General features: G+C 33.1%; 2 protein-coding genes across 2 annotated transcripts; one reads left to right on the top strand and one right to left on the bottom strand.

Moving 5' to 3' along the window:
- Positions 1-5,745: 5,745 nt before the first annotated feature.
- On the bottom strand, positions 5,746-6,351 carry LOC134688195 (uncharacterized). The gene has a single exon (XM_063548666.1). The coding sequence runs from the start codon at positions 6,349-6,351 to the stop codon at positions 5,746-5,748; it is 606 nt and encodes a 201-aa protein (XP_063404736.1).
- A 15,037-nt stretch (positions 6,352-21,388) lies between these two features.
- LOC134688194 (cellulase/esterase CelE-like) lies at positions 21,389-23,464 on the top strand. The gene is made up of 2 exons (XM_063548665.1): positions 21,389-21,542; positions 22,368-23,464. The coding sequence occupies exon 2, from the start codon at positions 22,388-22,390 to the stop codon at positions 23,462-23,464; it is 1,077 nt and encodes a 358-aa protein (XP_063404735.1). The 5' UTR covers positions 21,389-21,542; positions 22,368-22,387.
- Positions 23,465-24,634: the final 1,170 nt, after the last annotated feature.

Raw genomic sequence — 24,634 nt, 5'->3', positions numbered from 1 at the left:
AAAACTTTGAATTATTCGAAAAACTAAGGATTTTCTTACCCCAGGAGTAGATTACCTTAGCCGTATTTGGCACAACTTTTTGGAATTTTGGGTCCTCAATGCTCTTCAACTTTGTATTTGTTTGGCTTTTTAACTATTTTGATCTGAGCGTCACTGATGAGTCTTATGTAGACGAAACGCGCGTCTGGCGTATAAAATTATAATCCTGGTACTTTTGATATTATTAGATGTAGAAGGATTTCTTCAATAATACTTTTTTATATACTTTTCTTGAATTTGACTATACTTTTTACATTCAAGTATAAAATGGTATTCATCTTCAATAGAGCAAGTATTACACTTTATACATAGTCTTTTATTTTTATCAACATTATAATATCTACCTGTTTCTATACTTAATATGAGGGGGGGCAAGGGGGGTCCCCATAACAGCAAAACAGTGAATTCATTTGGTGAAAAACAGATAACAAGGAATTGAAAAGGGATAATAACAGATAACAGTAAATGAAATATGAAAATAAATCTGTCAAGGACCAATTCAGTAGATGACTCATAGATCTTAGTATATAACTTTGGTATAAACCTAGAAAGTTGTAATTCGTGTAAACAAAACGTTTCGTCCGTAGGGGGAGCAGTCATGCCGTAGTTGATTTTTTTTCTGTAAATTGTACAATAAGTTAATAACATATGCATGTTGATTTTTTCTGAACGAAATTACTAGTTACTGCTTTTGATATAGGGATATTTTTAATCTAGGGCCGATTTGAGGGATCAATTTTTAATGATTTAGGTTTTTTTATTTAATTTTTGAAAATAGTGCAGCCAGTGACACTTTATTATCAATTTGATTTTTAGATTTTTTTTTCTGAAAAGCAATATATATACTTTACAAGTATTAAAAAAACATTGATGCACAATTTTTTTTTTTATTTAATGACCTCATGATAAAACTTACTTATAAGATACAAAAATACCCAGATCAGTGGAGACGGGACATGTTACTGAAACACGCATGCCAAATGTTAGAAATTATTATAAATTGAGGAATGTATCTCCCTCGTGCAAAGCTCTGATTCCTTTCGCGGATTTGGCTTTACTTTTTTTACCATTTGGATTATAGCTCTTCATTTTTTATATAAGCTTTGGATTTCAAATATTTTGGTCACGAGCATTACTGAAGAGACATGTATTGTCGAAATGCGCAGCTGGTGCAGGAAAATTGGTACCGTTAAATATACTGTTATTATGGTTATTCTGATAATATAAATTGACTCGAGTGACAATTCTGATAGTATAATAGAAATAGGACCTAGTGAAAATTTGGATGACACCAAGTGAAACACCAATCATGTATATTATGTGAAATTATAGAATATGGAAAATTTGGGTACAGCATTGGAGAAGCTGTAGGATTTTAAAAAGGGTATTTGTCGAAAAATTAAACTGAAGACACATTTGTATTTGCAGCAATGGTTTCTGAGCTTCAATTTCCGCCATGTGAAGCAGTTAAAAAGCTTTAAAAAATATGGTGGTCAGGGTTCTCTTTCATGTAAATAAAAAGAGAGGGAGTTGCACTTATAATATAAATGCTAAAAGAAAAAGATGTTGTATAATTCCCAAAGCCATAATTCAAACCTACACCACTTAATTAGTAATGTAAAACAATTCAAAGGAGAAAACTAACTGTCTAAAACAAAATAGTGAACGAGAAACTTAGTCACAAGTAACAAACTACAACCATTGAATCCAGGCTCCTGACTTGGAAATAGGCACATACAGAATGTGACTGCGTCAACTTTAGCATGCTAGTTGGTGTCCAACCCCCTCCTAATCAGGGACAGTGGTGTTAAAGTACAACATGAAGATTAGTATGTTGTCATTGAATAAAAAAATCTATAGGGTGTACCAATGCTTTTTTTATAACCAAATCCATACTACTAGTATAAGTCATTGTACAAGTAATAAGTGAATCATAATTTGTACAAAATGCTACATGTTCACAGACAATGGAAAATATTACAAAGTGTAATAATAATATATACTTGAATGGTCCTGGGTCCAATTGATTTCATATATGTATGTGATGCATGTTACTGAAATTCTTCTGCAAATACAGGGCCAACCGATTTCCCCAGTAGAAAGACCCCAATAGATATAAATTTTAAGAAGATGTGGTAAGCGTGCCAATGAGACTATTATCCATTCAAATCACAATTTTCAATTATCTTCAATTTCTACGGAAGATTGGCTGTCAAAATGCTAACATTCTAATTTTCAATAACAGTTAACAGCAAATAGATTCTCACAATAACAGATAACAAAATAGAAAATAGTCCTATAACAGCTAACAAAGAATGAGACAATAACAGCTAACAGTAAATATATTTTCAGAATAACAGATAACAAAGAATTAAAAAGCCCCATAACAGCATAACAGTTAAACCCCTTGCCCCCCCTCCAAGATGTTTACTTATAAATAGATGATTTATTGAGAAAGTTAAGTTGCAACTCTGACGTCGTTCTGTTGTTTTAAAATCATATATCCTAATAGATTGATAAGACTGTTGGTGTGATAATATCCAGTGGCAAATATGTCATGCATTTTCAGGACGAAAGCATGCATTTGTACGGTCTAGGCAAAGAGACCAATCTTGGATGACGATCGGGGAAATTCAGACTGCCACAGAAAAATAAGATTTTACTATTTTGCAACTGGCTAGCTACGGACTCATCAAAGAGTTGTTGAAAGTATTCTTTAAATGAATTTAAACACGAGGCATCGGATTTAACGTCCTCATTTTGTCAAGGTTTTACTTCTGATGAGAAGACAACTAGTCATACTTCTATTGTCTTAGAGGCACATATCTCAGATTAACGGTTGGATGTATTAACCGTTACACTGAACATAGCCAGTACCCAGTATTAAGTAGTATTGATGTTCCGGACCATATGAGTATTTGGACCATACGCGTATGGTCATGACCATATGCGTATACTCATATGGTCCGACCATACGCGTATGGTCCGACCGTACGCGTATGGTCGGACCATATGAGTATTATACTCGTTTGGTTATTAACGGGCAGGACCATATGAGTATTTGGACCATGTAGGTATTTTTTTCAAATATACAATAGAAATAGTACGTATTAATTTTACATTTCAAAAGCTACATAAAAATTAAATATTAATGGCACAGTCAGTTGATCTAAGTTTTCATCGCTAATTGTATTCGTGTATGCTTTTGTATACTTGAAATGGCATTCACACGGTACGATACATGTAGCTTTTCTGCGCGGATTGCATGTTTTGGCTGCGTGCAGGGATATCGACTCGGACAATTCCGATGTGTCTATACGGTGTTAAGAAACTCTAGATCGTATAGATCTCCAATATTGTAAAATGAATATCACAGATCAAATTAAATAAATTTAAGGCAGTAGCTATTTCATGGCTCTTAAATGCTATTTTACCGGTCTTATAATTAAGATTAAAATAGAAGTATAGAAATAAAGAATAGAAACATAAGGAAACGTAGTACATAACGTAAGGGTACCCAAATTGCACCGAGTACCCAAATTGCACCTTTTTAGAAAAAAATAGCAATAAAAATCTTACAAGATTTCCTAGAGACTAAACAAGTTGTATTTTTATGATTTGATACTATGCCCGTCTTTCAACATAGGTAAACATATTTAGTTATACACAAAACGTTCACAGTATTTATCAACAGATGGACTGTTTACTGAAAAAAACAAAATGTACGAAAACGTCACCATGCGACGTCATCAAAACGTCATCTTTTTAAAATTGGCAAACACAATATATTATAAGTATCCATTTCGTAAAATATAAATAGTAAGCATGGACAAATATCCAATTGTTCAAAATATTTGAAGAAATTAAACAAAAGCTCGGTTATTAGACTTTTGATGATGTAAATTTAAGCATGGATGCAATTTGGGTACTCCTCATTACAGAATCATGGATAGTTTGGAGGTTGATTCAAACCCATTTTTTAATGACTCAATATGGACTAAAAATTAAATTGGTGTACCCGTATGACAAAGAAGGATAGGGCTACAAAATAAACACAGTATGGACATGTTTTTCCTGATCATAAAAAAACGTAGGTGAAAAAACTGTCAATATAGGTGCAATTTGGGTACCGTCACGTTACACTTTTAATATTTTACTTTTCAATAAATATCATGATCTTTAAAAAATATCATGATCCTTGCCGGTGATGTCACCTACTTTAAACAATAAAATTCCTTTTTACACTATGTTCATCTGATTTTGACATCTTATAATTGTACTTACAAATAGTAAGCAATATTAATTGTGTGCAACTGTTTTGGGTTTTTTTAAGTTTTTTTTAATATATAATTAAATGACATTTCATCAGGGTCGTGCATTGCCTGTTATCTTGTAAATGTCTGCATGAAGTTAATACAAACACAATACAACAGACAGCCTCCATATAACTAAGGAATATTAAAGTTTCCAAGTTACAAGTTCTTGCTATGCAATAGTATTCATCGCGGCAGCTTTTAACTTTGGTCTTATGGTAAGTGATCCATGCCACGTGTTGTAGTTTATACTTTTACCTGCAATTTATAGCACAAGCTTCTGCATAATGGTTCTAGTTGAGTATCAATGTCTGATATAAGAGCTTGTGAATTCAACTGTGTGCAATAAAAATATGGGTTGACTATTACTGTTGTTATATGAATTGCAGCATCTACTTTATGTTTGGCAAAAATCATACTGCTAATGTTTATTATTTCTAACATAAGTGGTTTTCGTATGCATTCTAGTTCTTCACAAATCAACAGGAAATGATTCATAGTTTCTTCGTTCTTTTTTGCACATCATACAGGTACCATCTGGTATAGCTTTATTGAACACAGCCCTTTTTGTCTGAAGAATGTAGGTTCCAGTTAAGATTTTAAGTCGGACTGGTATTCTAGATATGTCTCTTATATTGACTGATATAGTTTTTGCTATTGGGTGACATTTTCCAATAGTAAAAATTTCTCCAAGATGTTCTATAGATGAAAACAATGTAATTTCTTGTTTAATTCGATTTGACCAATAAATATTGACTTTCTGTTTCACCATATTCTTCCATTGCATTTTGGACATAGTCGTATCAAATAGACACATGTATGGATCACCAATTTCATATTTCAAAAATATAGCTTTGATAGCAATAAACCAACTGTTGCTTTTAATGCATTTAATTCCTAATTGTCTTTCAGCGATTTTCAATTCAGTGGAGGTGCATCCAGCTCTGCATATACTTCCGAATAAGATGAGTGCCTTTTTGTGTATGACTGCTTCAGGAGGTAGCAAGCCAGATATTACGTAAATTGCTGGGTCAGCTACATTGACGGGTAAAGAGAGGATCTGCTTTATTATTCTTTTATACTGTTTTGATATTAAATCTATATTTTTTCCAGTAGGCAGTAAAATTTCTAATCCATAAAACATAATTGGAAATATAAATGTTTGTAGCATACTTATTGCAGATATTGGGTCTAGGCCATTTCTCCGTGTAAACCAGTGTGCATTAAACTATATAAAGATCTTCTGGCTTTTTTAAGATTTGCCTCTATGGTGCTACCTGCTGAATCGGTTGCATCCCTTTGTATACCAATATGTGGTGTTTTGGTGACAATTGGCATTGGATTGTTATTCATCAACCAAGTATCTTCTGTAAATGTTACTTTACTGTTAGTTTTAATCGGTAAAATAACACTTTTTTTCAGGTTGTAGAAGATAGCCTTCTCGTTCGCTGTAGTCATATTCCATATTTATGAGAACTTGTATGTCGAATGGGTTATTTCCAACTATTGCTATGTCGTCTGCACAGGTGGGGGCACAGCAACTTATTGATCCTATTTTTCCACCAAGTTTAGACTCTACAAAATTATTCAATAGCTGGTTTACATAAACTTTGTATAAATCGGCACTTAATGTTCCTCCTTGCCTTACACCTTGCTCAATGTTGAATGCATCAGATGTATTTCCTTTCCATTTAATTTTAGACGTAGCGTCTTTGTATAGGTTATCAATCATTAAAATGCACTGTTCTGAAATGCCTAAATGATATAGCTTTCTGATTAGGTTTGTATGTCGTACTACATCAAAAGCAGATTTAGCGTCTAGCATTCCGTATATTGTTGGTTTATTCAAGTCTTTACTTTCTCTTTTAAATTCCTCCATGATTAGAGATGCTATAAGAGGAGCCGTATTTTTGGTAAAACCACGTTGAAGAGGGTTTTGATCTTCCAGTATGTTTGGATTAATTCGTAGTTTGAGTATGGTTTCTATTATTTTAGACATTGATGGAGTAATGGTAATGCCTCTATAATTTTTTGAATTTGATATGTCTCCTTTATTCTTAAAGATTGGTGTAAGAGTACCAATTTTCAAATTATTTGAAATATGGCAGGCTGAAATGATGCGTTGATTACTTTAAGCAATATACTATCAAGTTTTTCACCGCCGAAAAAAAGGCATTCTGCAGTAATACCAAATATATCAGCAGACTTGTTTCTATTTAGCTTATTTAGAGCATTTTGTAATTCTTCTGTAGTTACTTCTTCATGTTTGTAGGCAACTAGACATATCTGTATAATTTGATGATATTCAGCGTCAACTAACTGAAAGTAGTCTTGATCAAAATTCATAGGATTTGATTCTTTTGCTAAGTTTTCGAAATGGGTCTTCCATCCTCCAAGAATATTGTTGTCACCTTTCAGGTTAGATTCACCAACTTGAAGTTCATCAATGAATCGATTTAATTTCCCTCTTTGTTTTTTTATAAGTTGAAAGAAGAGTTTACTATCCATTGTTCTTGCACCAACCAGTTGTTGTCTCTCTATAATCCGAAATTTTGCATTTTCAATCCTGCATAGTTTTCTAAGTTCATATGTAGTTTGCTTTTTATTTAAAAATAGAGGATTTGTAATTATTTCTGGTCTTCCGTTGAATTTCCATTCGCAGAATGCGTTTTTCTTTGCTTTTATTGCCAAATATATGTTGTGGGTCATAAATTTCAGTTTAGGTTTACGCTTTTTTCCTTTCGGAGGTGGTACAATAGATGTTAAAGCTCTAGACACTGCGTTGTTGATGTTGGTAACTGCTTTATCAATCTCTAGTGGGTCACTAACTGTATAGTCATATTTATCAATCTCATCAGATAAAACCTGTTTATATAATGCTTTGTCAATTTTCTGCCAATCTATTTTACGAACAGTTTGTCCATTATTGCTCTTTATATCTTGGTTAGTTTTCATTGAGTAACTGAATTTAATATTTGCACACACTGGCTAATGATCTGAAATGTTACTTGTTATTTCTAATCTCCTAAGATGTAATATGTTGTCATTAAAGTGCTCTGGGTACAAGATATAATCAATTGATGTACAGTCACTACCATTAGAGTGTATAAATGTCTTTCCCACATTCTGGGTTTTTAACTTACATTCATTTATAAATTCAGAAACATATTTGCTTCTTTTGTTATTTGATGTGACTAACAGGTTTTCTTTAAAATCTCCTCCAATCATGATTACATGTGTTAATCCAAAAGTTTGTATAATTTCATATAATACATCAATACATTCCTGAAATTCAGCAGTACTATTGTTTGAGCTTCTTCACGGCATATATAAAGATACAAGTAGTAATTTGTTAGTACTTCCTTTCATTTCAATGCATTGAATTCTTTCATTTCCTAAAGGTAATGGGGTGATAAGATGATTTAGCATTTTAACTTTTAATTGTAAGAATATATCAACATGTGGACCATTTTTTACTGAAGCTACGAAGAAGTTTGATATATGTCTGATACAAGAGCATTGGTTATTCAACTGCCAATTAAACTTGTTAAATGAATTAAATGAAAACCTATCAATTTTCTGTTAACAAAACTTTGAATTTTTTCGAAAAACTAAGGATTTTCTTACCCCAGGAGTAGATTACCTTAGCCGTATTTGGCACAACTTTTTGGAATTTTAGGTCCTCAATGCTCTTCAACTTTGTATTTATTTGGCTTTTTAACTATTTTGATATGAGCGTCACTGATGAGTCTTATGTAGACGAAACGCACGTCTGGCGTATAAAATTATAATCCTGGTACTTTTGATAACTATTTACACCACTGGGTCGATGCCACTGCTGGTGGACGTTTCGTCCCCGAGGGTATCACCAGCCCAGTAGTCAGCACTTCGGTGTTGGCATGAATATCAATTATATTGTCATTTTTATCAATTTTCTGTTAACAAAACTTTGAATTTTTTCGAAAAACTAAGGATTTTCTTACCCCAGGAGTAGATTACCTTAGCCGTATTTGGCACAACTTTTTGGAATTTTAGGTCCTCAATGCTCTTCAACTTTGTATTTATTTGGCTTTTTAACTATTTTGATATGAGCGTCACTGATGAGTCTTATGTAGACGAAACGCGCGTCTGGCGTATAAAATTATAATCCTGGTACTTTTGATAACTATTAGTTCTGTCTTCCATAGTATTGCAACCCCTCCGTATCCTCTCGGCATATGTGAAGGAGGCAGTGGATCTCTGTCATCCACTGATTTACCTATACCGATCAGGTTTTCATTTAATTCATTTAACAAGTTTAATTGGCAGTTGAATAACCAATGCTCTTGTATCAGAAATATATCAAACTTCTTCGTAGCTTCAGTAAAAATGGTCCACATTTTGAAATATTCTTACAATTAAAAGTTAAAATTCTGACAGTTTTATGACATATATCTACACTATTTACACTATCTACAATCTGACTGTTCTTTTGTGTACTGTTCATTGTGTCATTTAGGTGATTCGGTAATTTTGTCCTTTTCTGGACAAAAAATGATTGTCTGATGTATTTGGAGCGGTATAAAAGATGGGTTGTCCAACTTTACAATTTGGTCTTGAGGTAGCAAGGTTTTGATGTGGTGGGACATTTGGCTTAAACTGTTGTAGATATGGGTTTGTCCTGAATTGATCTCTGTCTCATCAAACTTTTGCATTTTTGACATTTGTGTTTAAGGTTTATGTACCCTTCTGTAGCCATTTTTGTACGAATTTTTCAAACCTCAATCGTATCAAAACTAAAGATATAATAAATTATAGAGATTGGCCATTTAGTACATGTTCCAAGGGGAAACTTGATGCAAAGCATTATTTTTTAATGTTTCATTGCATTTGATAGAAAAAGAGGATTTTGTGGCAAATAAATCAATTGAAGTTTGAAAAGTTCGTACAAAAATGGCTACAGAAGGGTACATAAACCTTAATAGGCAAGTGTTATAGAATTAAACAATGTTGTTTTCTTCAATACATTATATGTCTCTAATTAATGTTTAATCTTACTTTCTTGTATGTAATGTAATGTCATAAAGCTCTTTAAAGGGCCCTTAAATTGGAAATAAATATTCTTATTCTTATACTGTATTTTATGAAAATTAAAGACGGGAAATATTAAAAGTTGAAAAGTAAAATCACAAAATTACTCGGAGGAAAATTCAAATCGAAAAGTCCTTAATAATCAATGGTAAAATCAAATATAAATACTCATCAAACGAATGGAAAAAGCTGTCACTTTCCTGACTAGGCACAGGCATTTTCAAAAGTAGATAATGATGGATTAAACTAAAAGGTACATGTTGATCAAGTAAGGCCATCCCGTTTAACGATCCTGGAAATATCGACTTGCACGGGGAAATGAGAGTGTTGAATTGAGAAAGAAACTTATCATTGCTACAAGCCACCTACAGTTATTGCAAGGGTCCAATAAAAGAGGAACGAAAGATACCAAAGGAATAGTCAAACTCATAAATCAAATCTAAAACAAACTGACAACGCCATGGCTTAAAATGGAAAAGACAAACAGAAAAACAATAGTACACATGACACAACATAGAAAACTAAAAGAATAAACAACACGAACCCCACCAAAAACTATGGGTGATCTCGGAAGGGTAAGCAGATCCTGCTCCACATGTGGCACCCGTCATGTTGCTTATGTGATTACAAATCCGGTGAATAGTAATTCGGTAGGTCACATTAATAATAAAGGTCCATTCATTTCTGAGTTTCTATTTAAACAGAGGTGGCTCCGTATTTGTCCCTGACGCACGACATAACGGAAAACCCCATTGAAGATTTCTGCCGTTCGGAGGTAAACCATTTGTTACCAAATTCCGAATTCCCAAACACTCTTTAGGGTTTTAAATTTGTGAATTTGAGACTTTGTGAATTTGAGACTTGCTTTGCAATTCAAAGCAAAGAAAATAATTCAAGTGTGATAAATCCTTTGCATTCATTTGAAATATCAATACCACGCCAGTAAAATAGTGTCAAAGTGGGTGGTATGTTTGGTTATTGGGGTAGTTAATGTATCATTGTACCTGTCCCAAGACCTCTGGTCTGTCCTCTTATTAACTGTGTTAATCTGTTTACGTGTATGCCATACAGATCTGACGAATTTTCTTTATTAAATCAATTCTGTATGATGTGCTCCGTATTTATCTACAGTTCTGTATTTTTTATTTCAGAACCATCTTGATTTGAACATAAGAAATCATTTGTTTCAAGAAAATCACCAAGTTTTTTTTTTGTGGTGTTCGAGGTATCCAGCTTTCAAAGAGAGCTTGTTATGCTTATAACACTGTAGTTCACACAATCAGATGGGTCACAAGATTTATAAATTGATGTAAATGGAGAAATATTCCAGAATTTTTTCTGAATTTAGTATCTTACTAGAAATTAATGTCAGAAGTATAATAGAGTGTTTGACCATACCTTTAAAAACTTGTTAATTGTGAGATCAGGAACTCTAGATTTTCCCTGTTTAACTTCTTATGCTGTCTTTGATTTTGTTACATATATCAGTGTTATCACTTTCACCTTAAGTGAGTTAAAGAGAAAAGAAAAGAAACTGACAACGGCATGGCTAAAATTGAAGCAGACAAACAAGATTTTCTTGTCCAAGGAATGGATTACCTTAGCCGTATTTGGCACAACTTTTTGGAGTTTTTGGACCCTCAATGCTCTTCAACTTTGTACTTGTTTGGCTTTATAACTATTTTAATACTAGCGTGACTGATGAGTCTTTGTACTTTTGATAACTATTCTATAACGGTAAACCAACTCGTGGTGTCGTCTGTAAAATTTGCGAAGGAATGATTGAGAGCATCTTCCTCTGTGAGTAAACAATTCCACAAATTACTTAGACTGCGAAGGTAAGATGGTAACCGATTTATCTAGACGCTATGAAGAGGTGATCATAAAACAAATGCTGATTTAAAAAAATACACATGTCCTTAGTCAGGAATCTCATGTTCAGTATTTCTCGTTGAAGGTTTGTTGATTTACTTAAGTTTTTCTCATTGTATATATAGTTTAGAACGTTGGTTTCCCCCTTAAAATTGTTTTCCGCTACAGTTTAGTCTGCCTCATATCATCTTGGCTTACATCAAGAAAATGACTATATCATCTTGACTTGCATCAAGAAAATGACGATGAGGATTGGTTGAAAAAAAATACGCACAACGACGGGATACATAAGTATAGAGCCACGTTAAAAAGACACCACAAAATCAATATCAAACTAATATAAATCAAAGAACACCACTTCTCTTTATACAAGTCTGTGATAAAATGAAGCGGAGCCAGTAGTGATGAATAAATGATACTTTCCACACAGTTTTGCTATCCTCAAATTAAGTTTTACCCTTGTCGGTCTGTCCCATACTTGGTTGCTGTACTCTAACTATTGTTTGCCTCAGCCAAATGCCATGAGACTAATACAAAATGCTTATCACTCAAACACGGATCAATTTTGAATATACATTTTAGATTCTCTATACAGGTGGCCAAATTGCTGAGTTTCACACTTGCTTGTAAACACAATCCTGATTACCATAAAAGAGGAACGAAAGATACCAGAGACACAGTCGCACTCATAATTCGAATATGAACTGACAACGCCTGGCTTAAATTGAAACAGACAAACAATAGAACACATGACACAAATAGAAAACTAAAGAAAAAGCAACAAGATCCCCACCAAAAACCAGGAGGGATGTTGGGTGCCCCGGAAGGATAAGCAGATCCGGCACCTGTCGTGTTGCTTATGCGATTACAAAATTATATTAGCCGTTAAATAGTCTAATTCGGTATTTTTGTACGGAATGTTTATAACCACAAAACACGATAAAGTTAAAATTTAATTTGTGTCTCTTTTCTATTTACAGTTATGGCACTTTAATGAAATGCTGATTTTAGTTTTTCGTTTAACTTCAGTTTGCTTCAACCAAATGTAATGAAATTAATACACAATATTTGTCGATATTTTACACTGAGCGTTGCTCTATGCTCATTTTAACATGAGTAGGCATTATACTTGTCGATATTTTACACTGTGCCTTAACGAGACCCATGTTAAAATGAGCATGGAGCATGGCATGAAGGACTTATTTCGATTCCAATAGGACAAACACAGTATTTGTATAGGTCAAAGCGTACGAAAAAAACTTAAAAAGGTTCGGCTTTTCACGTTTCCTCCCCGCGGAGTATGTAAGTTGGATTTTCATATTTAATAAATCTAATAACAGGGTAAATATAAATGTTATTTGATAAAAATATATAATGAAGGTTTATATAAGTAGCTAAAGTACATACTTCATAGGGATAAAACTGAAAATAACGAGAATGTAAGCACTAAGTGTTTGTGCATATAATAACATGGCTTTGTTTACAAAGCGTAATGAGGACGTCATATTATAATATTCCCTTTTTAATTTAACTTTACGATCAAAACTATGTAAGAATCCAGATATATATACATGTCAACATTTTATTTATTGCATTCAACAATGTTTTTGAAGTTCCTTCAATTACTGCATGTTTTCCTTATTATCTTAGTTCCTATGTATTTCTAGGAATATGTTTGTTTAAAAGCGTCCTCGTGGACACCCTATATATTCCAAATTAGGTTAGTGAGGATGCGAGGCCCTAATATTTCAATACACGTAGAAGTGGAGGTACGACCACTTTAAATGTATTGTTATATCAAAAGTTGTTGATATTAATTTTTTATTGTTGACATATTAAAAAAAAAGATGCGGTATGATTGCAAATGAGACAACTCTCCATACGAGACACAAGAAATTATCTTTAAGTCACCGTACGGCCTTCAACATACAGTATACCGCATAGTCAGCTATAAAAGACCCCGAAATGACAATGTAAAACAATTCCAATGAGAAAAACACGTACACATACGAGAACCACTTAATAACAGGCTCTACACAATGTGGCTGGACCCGAACCCTCACCCAACCCTAGATATTGGTATAACAGTACAATATATAAATAAACCATAAATATCAGTTGAAATAGGCTTAACTCGTTAAATAGATAAAAATATAAGTGGACGTGGCAGGGTACTTTTACATCCCAAAAACAAAAAAAGTATAGAAAAGTAGGCTCTTACAGTTGAGCACCTGCACACTTTTATATATACTTCAAAAAGAAGAGAAAATTAACGAAAATACTGACACCGAGGCTAATTCTAAACGGAAAGTCCCTAATCAAATGATAAAACACATCAAACGAATGGACAACAACTGTCATATTCCTGACGTGGTATAGGCATTTTCAAATGTTTGAAATGGTGGATTGATCCAGGTTTTATAGTTGCATCTGATCCAGGATTTATAGTTGCATCTAATGCCAACTAACACACTATGTAACTAATAATATGCAATAATATGTTGATAAATAATATTATTGTTATCAATATAGTCTTACACAGTATGTACTTGTTCGCGATTTCATAAATAACTTAAAAAAGAAAGAAGTCTTGACTAAAAATCTCCAAATATTTGTAATGAAACAACTAAACCTGTTGATTTATAGTAGATTAGTTAGGAGATCAAGTTCGATAACTTACAGCAGTACATTAAACATGAGTTCGATATTCGAAAGGGTATATTGCAAAAACTTTTAGGAATTTTGGTCCTCAATGTTCTTTACTTGTATCTTTTTTTCCCTTTTAAAATTTTTAGATTCCAGCGTCACTGATGTGTCTTTTGTAGACGCGTCTAGCGTACATACAAAATTTAATCCTGGTATCTATGTATGCGTGTATTTACTTAACACATGTTTTAGAAGGAGAGGGAAAAGGTTTAAATTGAAGGCATCACGAAAACAGTCTGATAAAACCTAGGATGATATCTTCAGCTATTAATTGTAATATCTCAAGTTTTAACAGACTATCATTCATAATATGAGAGTGCTACAATGCATAGCTTAAGAAATCAACCCAGGTTTTAACAAGCTCTCTTTCATATTATATTACCTTGAATTATAGGCCTTTAAATTTAACAGCAATTTGAGAAGCCTCAAGTAATTTTCTTTTCTAAGACTTCCATCCATAGAAACTATCATTAATATAAAATATCCATCGCATTGAGGGTTCAAAATTCCAAAAAGTTGTGCCAAGTTCGGCTAAGGTAATCTATGCCTGGGATAAGAAAATCCTCAGTTTTTCGAAAAATTAAAACGTTTTATAACAAAAATTTATTAAAATAACCACATAATTGATATTCATGTCAACACCGAAGTGTTGACTACTGGCCTGGTGATATTCTCGGGGACGAAACGTTCACCAGCAGTGGCATCGACCCAGTGGTGTAAATAGTTATCAAAGGTACCAGGATTATAATTTAGTACGCAAGTCTAAATAAGACGCATCAGTGACGCTCATATCAAAATATTTATAAAGCCAAACGAGTACAAAGTTGAAGAGCATTGAGGATCCAGAAATCCAACAAGTTGTGCCAAATACGGCTTATGTAATCTATGGCTGGGAAAAGAAAATCCAACTGTGTCAATATTGAGGAAAAAAAATCAAGGTATGAGGCAGGCCTTAAAGTATATTCAGTATTATTGATTTCAAGTTCACTGGGATATACGAGATGTAAGAATGGGCTGAAATATGGGGTATTCAGTGATATCGGATAATAAAATTAAAGAATTTCGCGAGATGCCTTTCCGTTTGTCTTTTGAAGGTTCTGAATGAATTCTGCTTCATACAGAACTTTTACTTTAATTTTCTATTACAACAGGGTAAAGGTGTCAGGTATTTTACCCGAGGTAATTGTATTCATTAATAGTCTTAAAAATTTAAGTATGACGTGATTGATATTACATATATGCTGATTCCATTTTGTACTTTGTTATAATTGAAGTTTACTGCCTATACAAGCATCTAAGATATACGAACCAGGTCGGTTTCTTCATTACACGGTTCAGGACTAATCCCAACCGAACCCCACCTTGTGCTGGAACCTGCTCCTGTTACAAATTAAACTCATAAATTACATACCGAGTTCAAAAACAAATCGGCAAAAATGGGTACACAATTAGTACCCGTTTGAATACCGACTGTCTGCTGAAATACAAATACTCCAAACTCAACAAATAAACTCATCAGAGATAACAAGAGAACTTTGTCTTTCTGTCGCAATATATGCGCATGCTCCGTAAGCTTTAGCACTTGCATCAGTAAATATATGTAGGTTTGAGTTCGAAATATCATCCTCTCCTTGGAGATAAATACGGGGTATTTCCAATTTAAGCGCCTTTCCTGTATTTTGAGCGATTTCTCAAGTAGCGATCACTGTAAACAATTAAAGCACAATCTATCATCTTTAACAATTTTCATGCGGTCTTTCTGGTTTGTATATTTCGTACATTCTGACGAAAAGTGGGGTTTCTTCCAGCATGCGCAGCTAATTTGATAGATTTTAGTGGTGAATTAGTTTTTGGCCAGTTTTCTCGAGATTTTGTGTTTGTATAGCTGTAGTACTATAACTTTCAAATGTTTTTGTACTTCTACCAGACTCTAAAATTGCAAGTTCCTTAAAAATAGATCTCCTAAGATCACCAAGATACCAATCTGTTGAACCGTGCTCACGTGTTAAGTTTTTGCGTATTTCGCTGGGCATTTAATTGAGTATGACTGGTACTAATAACGTCTCAATGCCTTAAATATCATGTACTGTAGTACGCCGCTAGATTAAAACTGACGTGCAAAGGTAACACATGGCCAGCGAAAGCTTAATTTTTATGAAGCCAAGGTGGTCGTGTGGTCTAGCGGGATGGCTACAGTGCAGGCGATTCGGTGTCACGATATCGCAGTAGCATGGGTTCGAATCCCGTCGAGGGAAAAACAAAAAATCTGCGAAAGCAAATTTACAGGTCTTACATTGTTGGGTTGATGTTTAGACGAGTTGTTATATAGACACCGATTTATTGTGGGCTTTGTCGACCGTGCAAGGGCTTTATTAGCCAGTCGACTCATTTGCAAGTTCGCCCTTTTGTAGTTAAACTGCTGATAGTTAAGCATCGGAAATCATTTACCAGCGCATTTAGAAATTAGATTTAGACGTTTGTAAACCTATTTTGAGTTGAAAGCTTGAGGTTTTCAGCAAACGGTTTAAAGTCTAAACGATTATTGCATGCAGCTACCGGGTTAGTTTTTTCCGAAACTGTTATTTCCCTTGAGAATGGTCGCAGTCCCTCCAACAGGTGGCTTGTAATAGTCTAGTGACTTCAGTTGTTCGGAAACGAAGTGTTTTGCGATTTTTAGAAACCACACGGTTGTTCTTAAACTGTTATTTCCCTCGTGAATGGCCGCAGTCTCTCGCACAGGTGTCATTAAAGGATTAAGGATTTAGGTTATAGTTTTCAGACTACTTTTAGATACAAAGTTATTTGTGTAAATATTGTAGTTAAGTATTTGAGTTAATTAAACGATTGGTATTGAAGTATCTTAGATTCTGTGAAAACAGGATACGAACAGATCGTGCATAAGGTTATTTTCATTTTGTACTCACTATCTTTTAAGCGTTTATATGCCATTTTGTGTTTCTCGGTTAAAATAGTATTGTTTTGTTTTGTAGTGATTAAGAATTTACAGTAATGTTAACTGTGATACAGTGAACACCAAAGAGCAAAAGCTATTTCCCCTAAATTATTTTCATTCGATAAAATAGGTTAAATATGTTTTAAATAGCCCGATAGATGCTTATTATAGTACACGAAAAAACGTCACATCACCTTAAACAGGTATTCCTACAAATACCAAGGCAAAGAATATTGATTTGTTTATATTGGTTTTGTTAAACTGTTAACACCCATTATGCGCATAAAGTACCATACCACGTAATTTGTTAAGAAGTCAAATAATATCGAACAAATTCAAATGGTATGCTGTTATTCTCATTCTGAATATTTGTATATCTGTATTTGTCCTTGTCTTTAAGGTTTTATCGTCTATAAGTTAAGATTGTCTATATTTAACCGGACAACATCTTGCATCAGTTGGTCATAGAACACCTTGTGATACTAACACATGCTAAATGAGCTTTTCTGGCATTTTAACACATCAGCCCTTCGTTTTGATCTAGCTACAACAGCTTCTTGATGTTTTACCTACAATCACGATGTGTGGTTTTGTTTTATTTTCTGATGACTTAGGACCAGGGCATAGACGGTGGTAAAAAAAACAGTACTAGTATTTACACAGGTACTGAATTGGCGACAATATTGCTGTTGCCTGCATTTGTTACATATAATACCATGTTAAAAAAAAATCCGAAAAAATATGATAGAAACATTAAGATTTAACTAACAAAAAAAGAAAAATGTCTAAGCGGGATTTGAATAATATCTTCAAAACAATCTTCCGTTTGTAGTTCTATGCTCTACTGATGGAGCCACGGCAATGCGTGACCATGATTTTCTTGTTAAGGAGCATTATTGATACAATTTAGCGATATAACACTTTTTCATTAAAAAGTTGTTTTTTTATGAATTAAGGACACACTAAACCAAGTTCCTTTTTAGGGAAAAGGTAGTATACATTACAACAGTCACAAAAACCCGTAACTTGAAATGTCCTTCTGTTGGGGGTTCCTGTTTTTCCCTAACTATAAATACCATAATTTCCGCTAATTGGACTTTGAACCTTTTTAAGGTTAAATTAACTATGGTTTCGATATATCGATCTAAAAAGCTGTTTTATTTCTTAGTTAATTGTATTCTGTCAGCACTTTTTGAAAAATCAGGAAAAATTGGCCCTACCTCCTTATATATTTTGACCTATCATGTCTGTTTGCATAAAAAAAATGTTGATAATGTAATGGAATTCTGTGTGACTCATACAAGTGAGAGACTTAGCTAGCTTTATAACCAGGTTTAATTTATCGTTTTCTACATGAGGAAATGCTTGTACCAAATCAAGAGACATTCATATCATCGCAATCATGATCGAATTGTTTAGAAATAAAAGCAGTTATTGATATCAATATTTTCAGTTCCATATCTAAGAATGCTGTTTTCTTCATTTAGCTCATATATATGTAGGACTCAAATCTATGGTGGGTTCCAAATCTATCGCAGATTCATAATCTATGGCAAATGTGACGTCATGCCATCCCAAATCTATGGCAGATCTTTTTCAATCCTAACATAAGCAAGTTTTGTAATTTCCTAATCTATTACGGATTTATGTTCACGGTTTCCAAATCTATTGCAAATGTTGTGCAAATGGAAACAAATGCAGTACCTATACGATCTCGTTCTTATATAGATTAGACCGTTAGTTTTCCCGTTTGAATGGTTTTACACTAGTTATTTTTGGGGCCCTTTATATCTGGATGTTTATTGTGAGCCAAGGTTCCGTGTTGAAGGCCGTACCTTGACCTGTATTGAGTTACTTTTATAAATTTTGACTTGAATGGAGAGTTGTCTATAAACAATTGTGAAATAAACATTCCATAATGGTCAACCAAATCGTGATGGTAAAAATAAAACGTAAATGATAAATTCATATACCTTAATAAAGACTTCAAGATTGAAATGATGTGCCCCGTAAACAATAAACATTTTCTAATCTTTGCATGGTACCTGTTTAATCCATTAATTAAACCAACTAGTCTAGCAAGTCCCTTAACAAACTTTTTTTATAAAACAAAAATGAACAGTTTCAATTTTTAAGTAATATTTATTTCTTCGTTAATGCATCTTTTTTTATTTAATGACGATTCAAATCAAATTGATATCCGGTTTTTTATCTTTCACTTTATAAACTTTGCGAGCTGTAGACAGTAAAATGTTTTCTATAACTCCTTTCTCTAAAATAAAAATCGATAAAAAAAAAGGCGGTGTCGTTGTTTATCGCGGGCTTTGGCCGGTACAGTACATTTCGTCCTCCTTCCGGATACTAGAAAAAGGTCACATCTTCCTTGGGACTATCCGCAAATTTTTGTCGAGGGAAAAAATATATCTGGAATGGTGTTCAAATCTATGGGATGATGTAATATGGCGTTATTCAGTTGTGACGCAATTCAAAAATCTGCCATAGATTTGGGGAAAACAAAAATCTACCATAGATTTGAGTTGTTTGGCGTTTGTAACTTCACATTAACCATAGATTAGGAATCTGCCATAGATTTGGAACCCGCCATAGATTTGAGTCCTACATATATATATTATTTTCTACTTTTCTTGACTTTTTTTTTTGTGCATAAATTAGAATTTTATTTAAAGAAATAATATTTTCCAGCTTTCAAATTTAGTGCCAGGAGATGCCAGCATTCAGGTTTGCACCATTTTATCCCAGAGCTTCGAGGTGGTGGATGGTGTGGCTTAAGCGGCCCAATCCCCTAGCCAATAGGGCACCTCGCCAGGTACATTAACCCAATTCGTGAGTCAGTGTTTCAAATTAAAAAAAGTCGGCCTTATTTTGGAATGCCAGAATCAGAACTAAATACCTATTCAAGCTATCCACCGAAGGGGGATGGGGGTTCTGGCAGTTAAAGCCCGCAATTTTTCACGATCAATCATGCATTTGAATGGGGACATATAGGTGGAACCCCATTTGAAAAATGGCTGGATCCGCTTCTTCTATCCTTACTTTTCAACACTAAACTTTCTAAATGTTACCTAAAAATATGTACTAGAGGGGCAAAACTTGCAAGGCCAAACAGAAAAATCTAAATAATATTCGTCAAACTGAAATGTTATGATAAATAAATTTATGTTATTTTCAAACAATCAAATTAATCAGTCAAAGGTAGAGGCAGTATCAGTTTTCTTAAGACACTTCCACATTTCTTGAAGGAATTGTCACCAAAAACACTACTTTCTAATGCACCAAAAAAAAGTTATATTTTTTTTATTTTGTTGATATTGATGTGGGAAAGACCTTCTGATGAGTTTCATTCATATATTACAATTAAACTTAGATTTGAATCTTCTCCGTGAGTTTTATACCAAGTAAACGTAGATTTCAATGTTCTCTGAGAGTTTTCGTGCGAAGTAAACATTTATTTAAACAGCTAGATCTTCTACAAGAGCTCATAAATCAATATGCATATAATCAAAATAAAATAAAAACATAGATAAATTTTTGACACGAATTAATAATTAAAATGAAACTTGGAGATTAAAGTTTTAAGATATTTCTAGAAGAGTCTTGATACAGAATTCAAATTATAAAGTTAAGGCAATGAGTTTTTAAACAAAATAATTTTGGGGGAAATGATTTTTTTCCTAATTACTTACGCGCGTCTGGCGTATTAAAGATAACTTTAAGAACTTTTTACTTCCTCTCAGTTTAAAAAAAAAGTCGACAAATGAATTTTTTTATTTAATTCTTGTTCAAGAACACATAAAACAGAATAATTCAGATAAATCCTCAAGTCACTAAAAAGTAGTATACTCCATTGATAACAACATAAGGCATAAAACTTTTGTATAATTGTATTTCAAAAAATGTTAACATACATTTTGTTTATAAATTAATATCAGCAGCTGTCAACTTATCAGTGGAATATTGAAAGGATACATAAAAAAGCTTGGTTTCATGAAGTAAAACTATACATCAAGAAAAGCTTGGTTCATGAAGTAAAAAATGTAACAAGCACATTTGGTAAACAAAATATAAAAAGTGTTTAGAAATAAAATAAAAAAAGATTTAGTAAATATGATATAGGTAAACAATTATCCCATTTTATGAAGTCATTTGTTAACCTTGAGAACATACTGTTTTATTCAAGTGATTTCAACCGATATCAAAGGATATCTATATATTTTCTTTTTTCATCGCATTGATTAAATTCTAAATGACTTTCTCAGACATTTTTGTTTGGCTTGACAAATACAGATTTAACTATTTTTTATTTCATTACCAATATTTTAATTGCCAATTAGTGGTTTCTCATCTGAAACTGAAACCTTTTAAATTACAATTTAATTTTTTCTTGCTTGATGCATTTAAACACAAAACAGTTTCTCTTTATGTAAGAGACTTTTGTGACGTGTTCTTTTATAAGTTGAACATATTTATAAAGTCCTGTGTTCTGCAGCGCCCTTGTCATTCCAGTGGTGATCAACGTCGACAGTGGGTCTTTATTGGAGCGGGAAGCAAGTTCATATTGTGAAAAAGAGGTAAATGTTTTATATTATATATTTTACAAGGTTTTCTTTTATGAATATTGAAACATTCAAAATGACAAGAAAAAATTAAAATCACAAAACTCCTAAATCGAAACACAAAGGAAAATTCAAGACAAAAAAGCCAAAATCAAAAGTTCAAACACATCAAACGAATGGATAACATCTCTGATATTCCTGACTTGGTACATGCATTTTCTGATTTAGAAAATGGTGGATTGAACTCGGTTGTATAGCTAGCTAAACCTCTCACTTGGATGACAGTCGCATCAAATTCCATAATATTGACAATGATGTGCGAACAAACTAAACAGACACAAAAGGTTAAAATGCTTCAACCAATAATGCTAACCCCAACAAAAACATGGGATGATATCACATGTGAAATCCGTCGTGTATTGCTTATTCTATTACAAAGCCGATTCATACTCTTAATTCAGTAAGTCATATTCGTGAAATACGAACGCGATTTAGCCATGTGTTTACGGACTTTCTAATTGAATTTTCCTCGGAGTTCAGTATTTTGTCATTTAACTTTTTTGCAGTTAGGACATAAGAAATATATCCAATATCACATGTGAAACACATAATCCATAACGGTCAACCCACTCGTGATGGCGTCTGCAAGATTTACGAAGTGATAATTTCAACTTCACCATTTGGAACTTTGGAAAAGGTCAGAATTCAGAAGCTGAAATTAACATTTTGTCGTAAAGTTTTGATTTCAACCGACCCTTTTGTCAATTTCTAGATAAAATCCTTATCAAAAGTCATAAAATGTCAAAAGCTCAAATACTTATGCGTTTGTTTGTTTTTCAGCACCTAAAGAATACGTTATAATGTTCCAGATACATCCTAAAATGATGACAATTGTGGTATTAGTTATCATATGTGCATTCTGTTTGAAAGATTCTTTAGCCAGACATAATCCATATACACCAACTAAATACCAGAAGAAGATAGCTCAAGGATTTTCCACGAATTATTTCAAAACCCTCAATTTCAAGAAATACAACAAGAAAAACTTAGCTGATATTTATGAACGAGGTTTTAGAAATGTACGATTAAGATGTAGAGCAGATCTTGACAATTTAAACATGGCTATCTTTTTGGATAATTTAGAGACTGTCGTGAACGATTGTCTTGCTACGAACATTGCTCCAATAATTTCTTGGATCCATCACGAGGCCGAAGCTTTCGCTACTGAATCACATCGAACCAATTATTTGAAGTGGTGGAGACGAGTTGCTGAAAAGCTGAAAGATAAGGACTACAGACTTTCATTCAACCTATTTACAGAACTAGGAGTCGACTCATGTGAAAATGAGTGCGCACAAAGTCTCAGAGAAAACACAGCAAAATACAACGACTGGACATCTGCTGTCGTAAAAAAGATAAGAAAATCCGGCGGAAAGAATGATAAACGGATGCTGATTCTAGGTTCTCCAAAGAAAACTGCTAAAGGATTAGAAGAAATCGACCAAAATATTTATAAAAACGATCCTTATATGATGGCAGAGTGGCATATCTATGCATCCGGACCAAATAAAAAACTAACGAACGACGGAAATCCAGGTCAAAAATATTGGTCTGGGACTGGCGACGATTTTGGAAAAAGTAATGTCATGCTTGCCATCGGATATGCAAACTATTTTACATCATTTTACAATTTGACCACTTATCTTGGTGCTTGGATGCCACAAGCTAATGAATTCGGGGACTTGAACCAATCGGAAATCATTAATTTTGGAAAATATTTTGTCCAAGTAATCAAACCGATCCCTTGGTCGATGAATGTTCTTGATACCTACTACGACACAAGGAACAGCGATTGGAAATTAGATGACCAGGTTATCAAAGGTCAGACATTGAATATGTCACGAGTTCTGGATGAAATTATATCGGTTATGAAATGAATTCAGAAAAAACATTTTTTTTCCATGGTTTTTATACTAATTTATAAACACTAATATTAAGACATTCAATATAATTAGATCGTTTATTCGATATTCCATAAAAATATCGAGGAAATTTGAAATACATTCAAACAATTTACAAAGAAAACCCTCTATCGATCAAGTGAGATACCAAAAACGTTTGATACATTCTCTAAAAAGAAAGTTTAAAGGTACCAGTGACGTCATAAATTTAGAAATTGTACACATGAAAATTGTCTCTTTATTATATTGTATTTGATATATTATCAGGTTTTTGTTAGATGATTCTATGTTATTTTTCTTTTTTCTTCTTTGCTGATTTATCACATGATTTAGATGAGTTATACTTAGCGTTTTCTGATACAGTATCTATCTTATGTTGACATATTTTTAACTTGTGTCATATATCCACTATAAATCCATTATGTTAATAAATACATATTTTCGTATAATATAACGCAGTGCGTGTAGTTGTAAGTTCATTTTCAATCTGTGAGTTTAAATGTCCCTCTGGTATCATTTGCCCTTATTTTGTAAACATAGATAAATCTGCTAATTTGCAAAAGCTGTTAGAAATGAAAAAAGAACAAGTGAGTGAAATTTTCCTCGGAGTTCAGTATTTTTGTGATTTTACTTCTTATTCTTTTTAACACCTGATCTTACAGTGTCCCACACTTCATTATAAAACATAAGATATAACATCACGAATATTCGTAGTTGAAATTAGTCACTTTATAATGGTTCTTTTCGAAAATTTAGAAACCAATGAACAGGTAACTGTTTTTTTGCCGTAACCAGGAAAACTGATACCCACAAATAAAAGTTGCTCCACAATAATGTAATTTTCCTTAATATGATTACTTACTTAAAAAATGTATTTGGTTACATATTACTTACTGAAAAAGTGTATTTGGTTACAGTGTGGTTAAGTTGTTTATAAGCAAATGTAAAAAAAAAATACATTCGTGCAGACAAATCTAATTTCAGATTATAATGATGTATGTTTGTAACATACAGTAAGGGCATATATTATGTGATACATTGTTCTGGCTTTTGCGTCAATAAATAAAAACCCTCAACATGACGTTAACTCTCTGGCAACCAGGCATCTGATCGAGGTTTTGTTGCCAATACTAGACCGTCATGAAA

This window comes from Mytilus trossulus, chromosome 10 (assembly GCF_036588685.1).
Source record: "Mytilus trossulus isolate FHL-02 chromosome 10, PNRI_Mtr1.1.1.hap1, whole genome shotgun sequence".
NCBI lineage: Eukaryota > Metazoa > Mollusca > Bivalvia > Mytilida > Mytilidae > Mytilus > Mytilus trossulus.
This window is presented reverse-complemented; position numbering and strand designations above follow the sequence as displayed.

Excerpts from the sequence above, each read along its gene's own strand:
- LOC134688195 (XM_063548666.1), bottom strand. The coding sequence starts at position 6,351 with ATGTCTAAAATAATAGAAACCATACTCAAACTACGAATTAATCCAAAC.
- LOC134688194 (XM_063548665.1), top strand. The coding sequence starts at position 22,388 with ATGTTCCAGATACATCCTAAAATGATGACAATTGTGGTATTAGTTATC.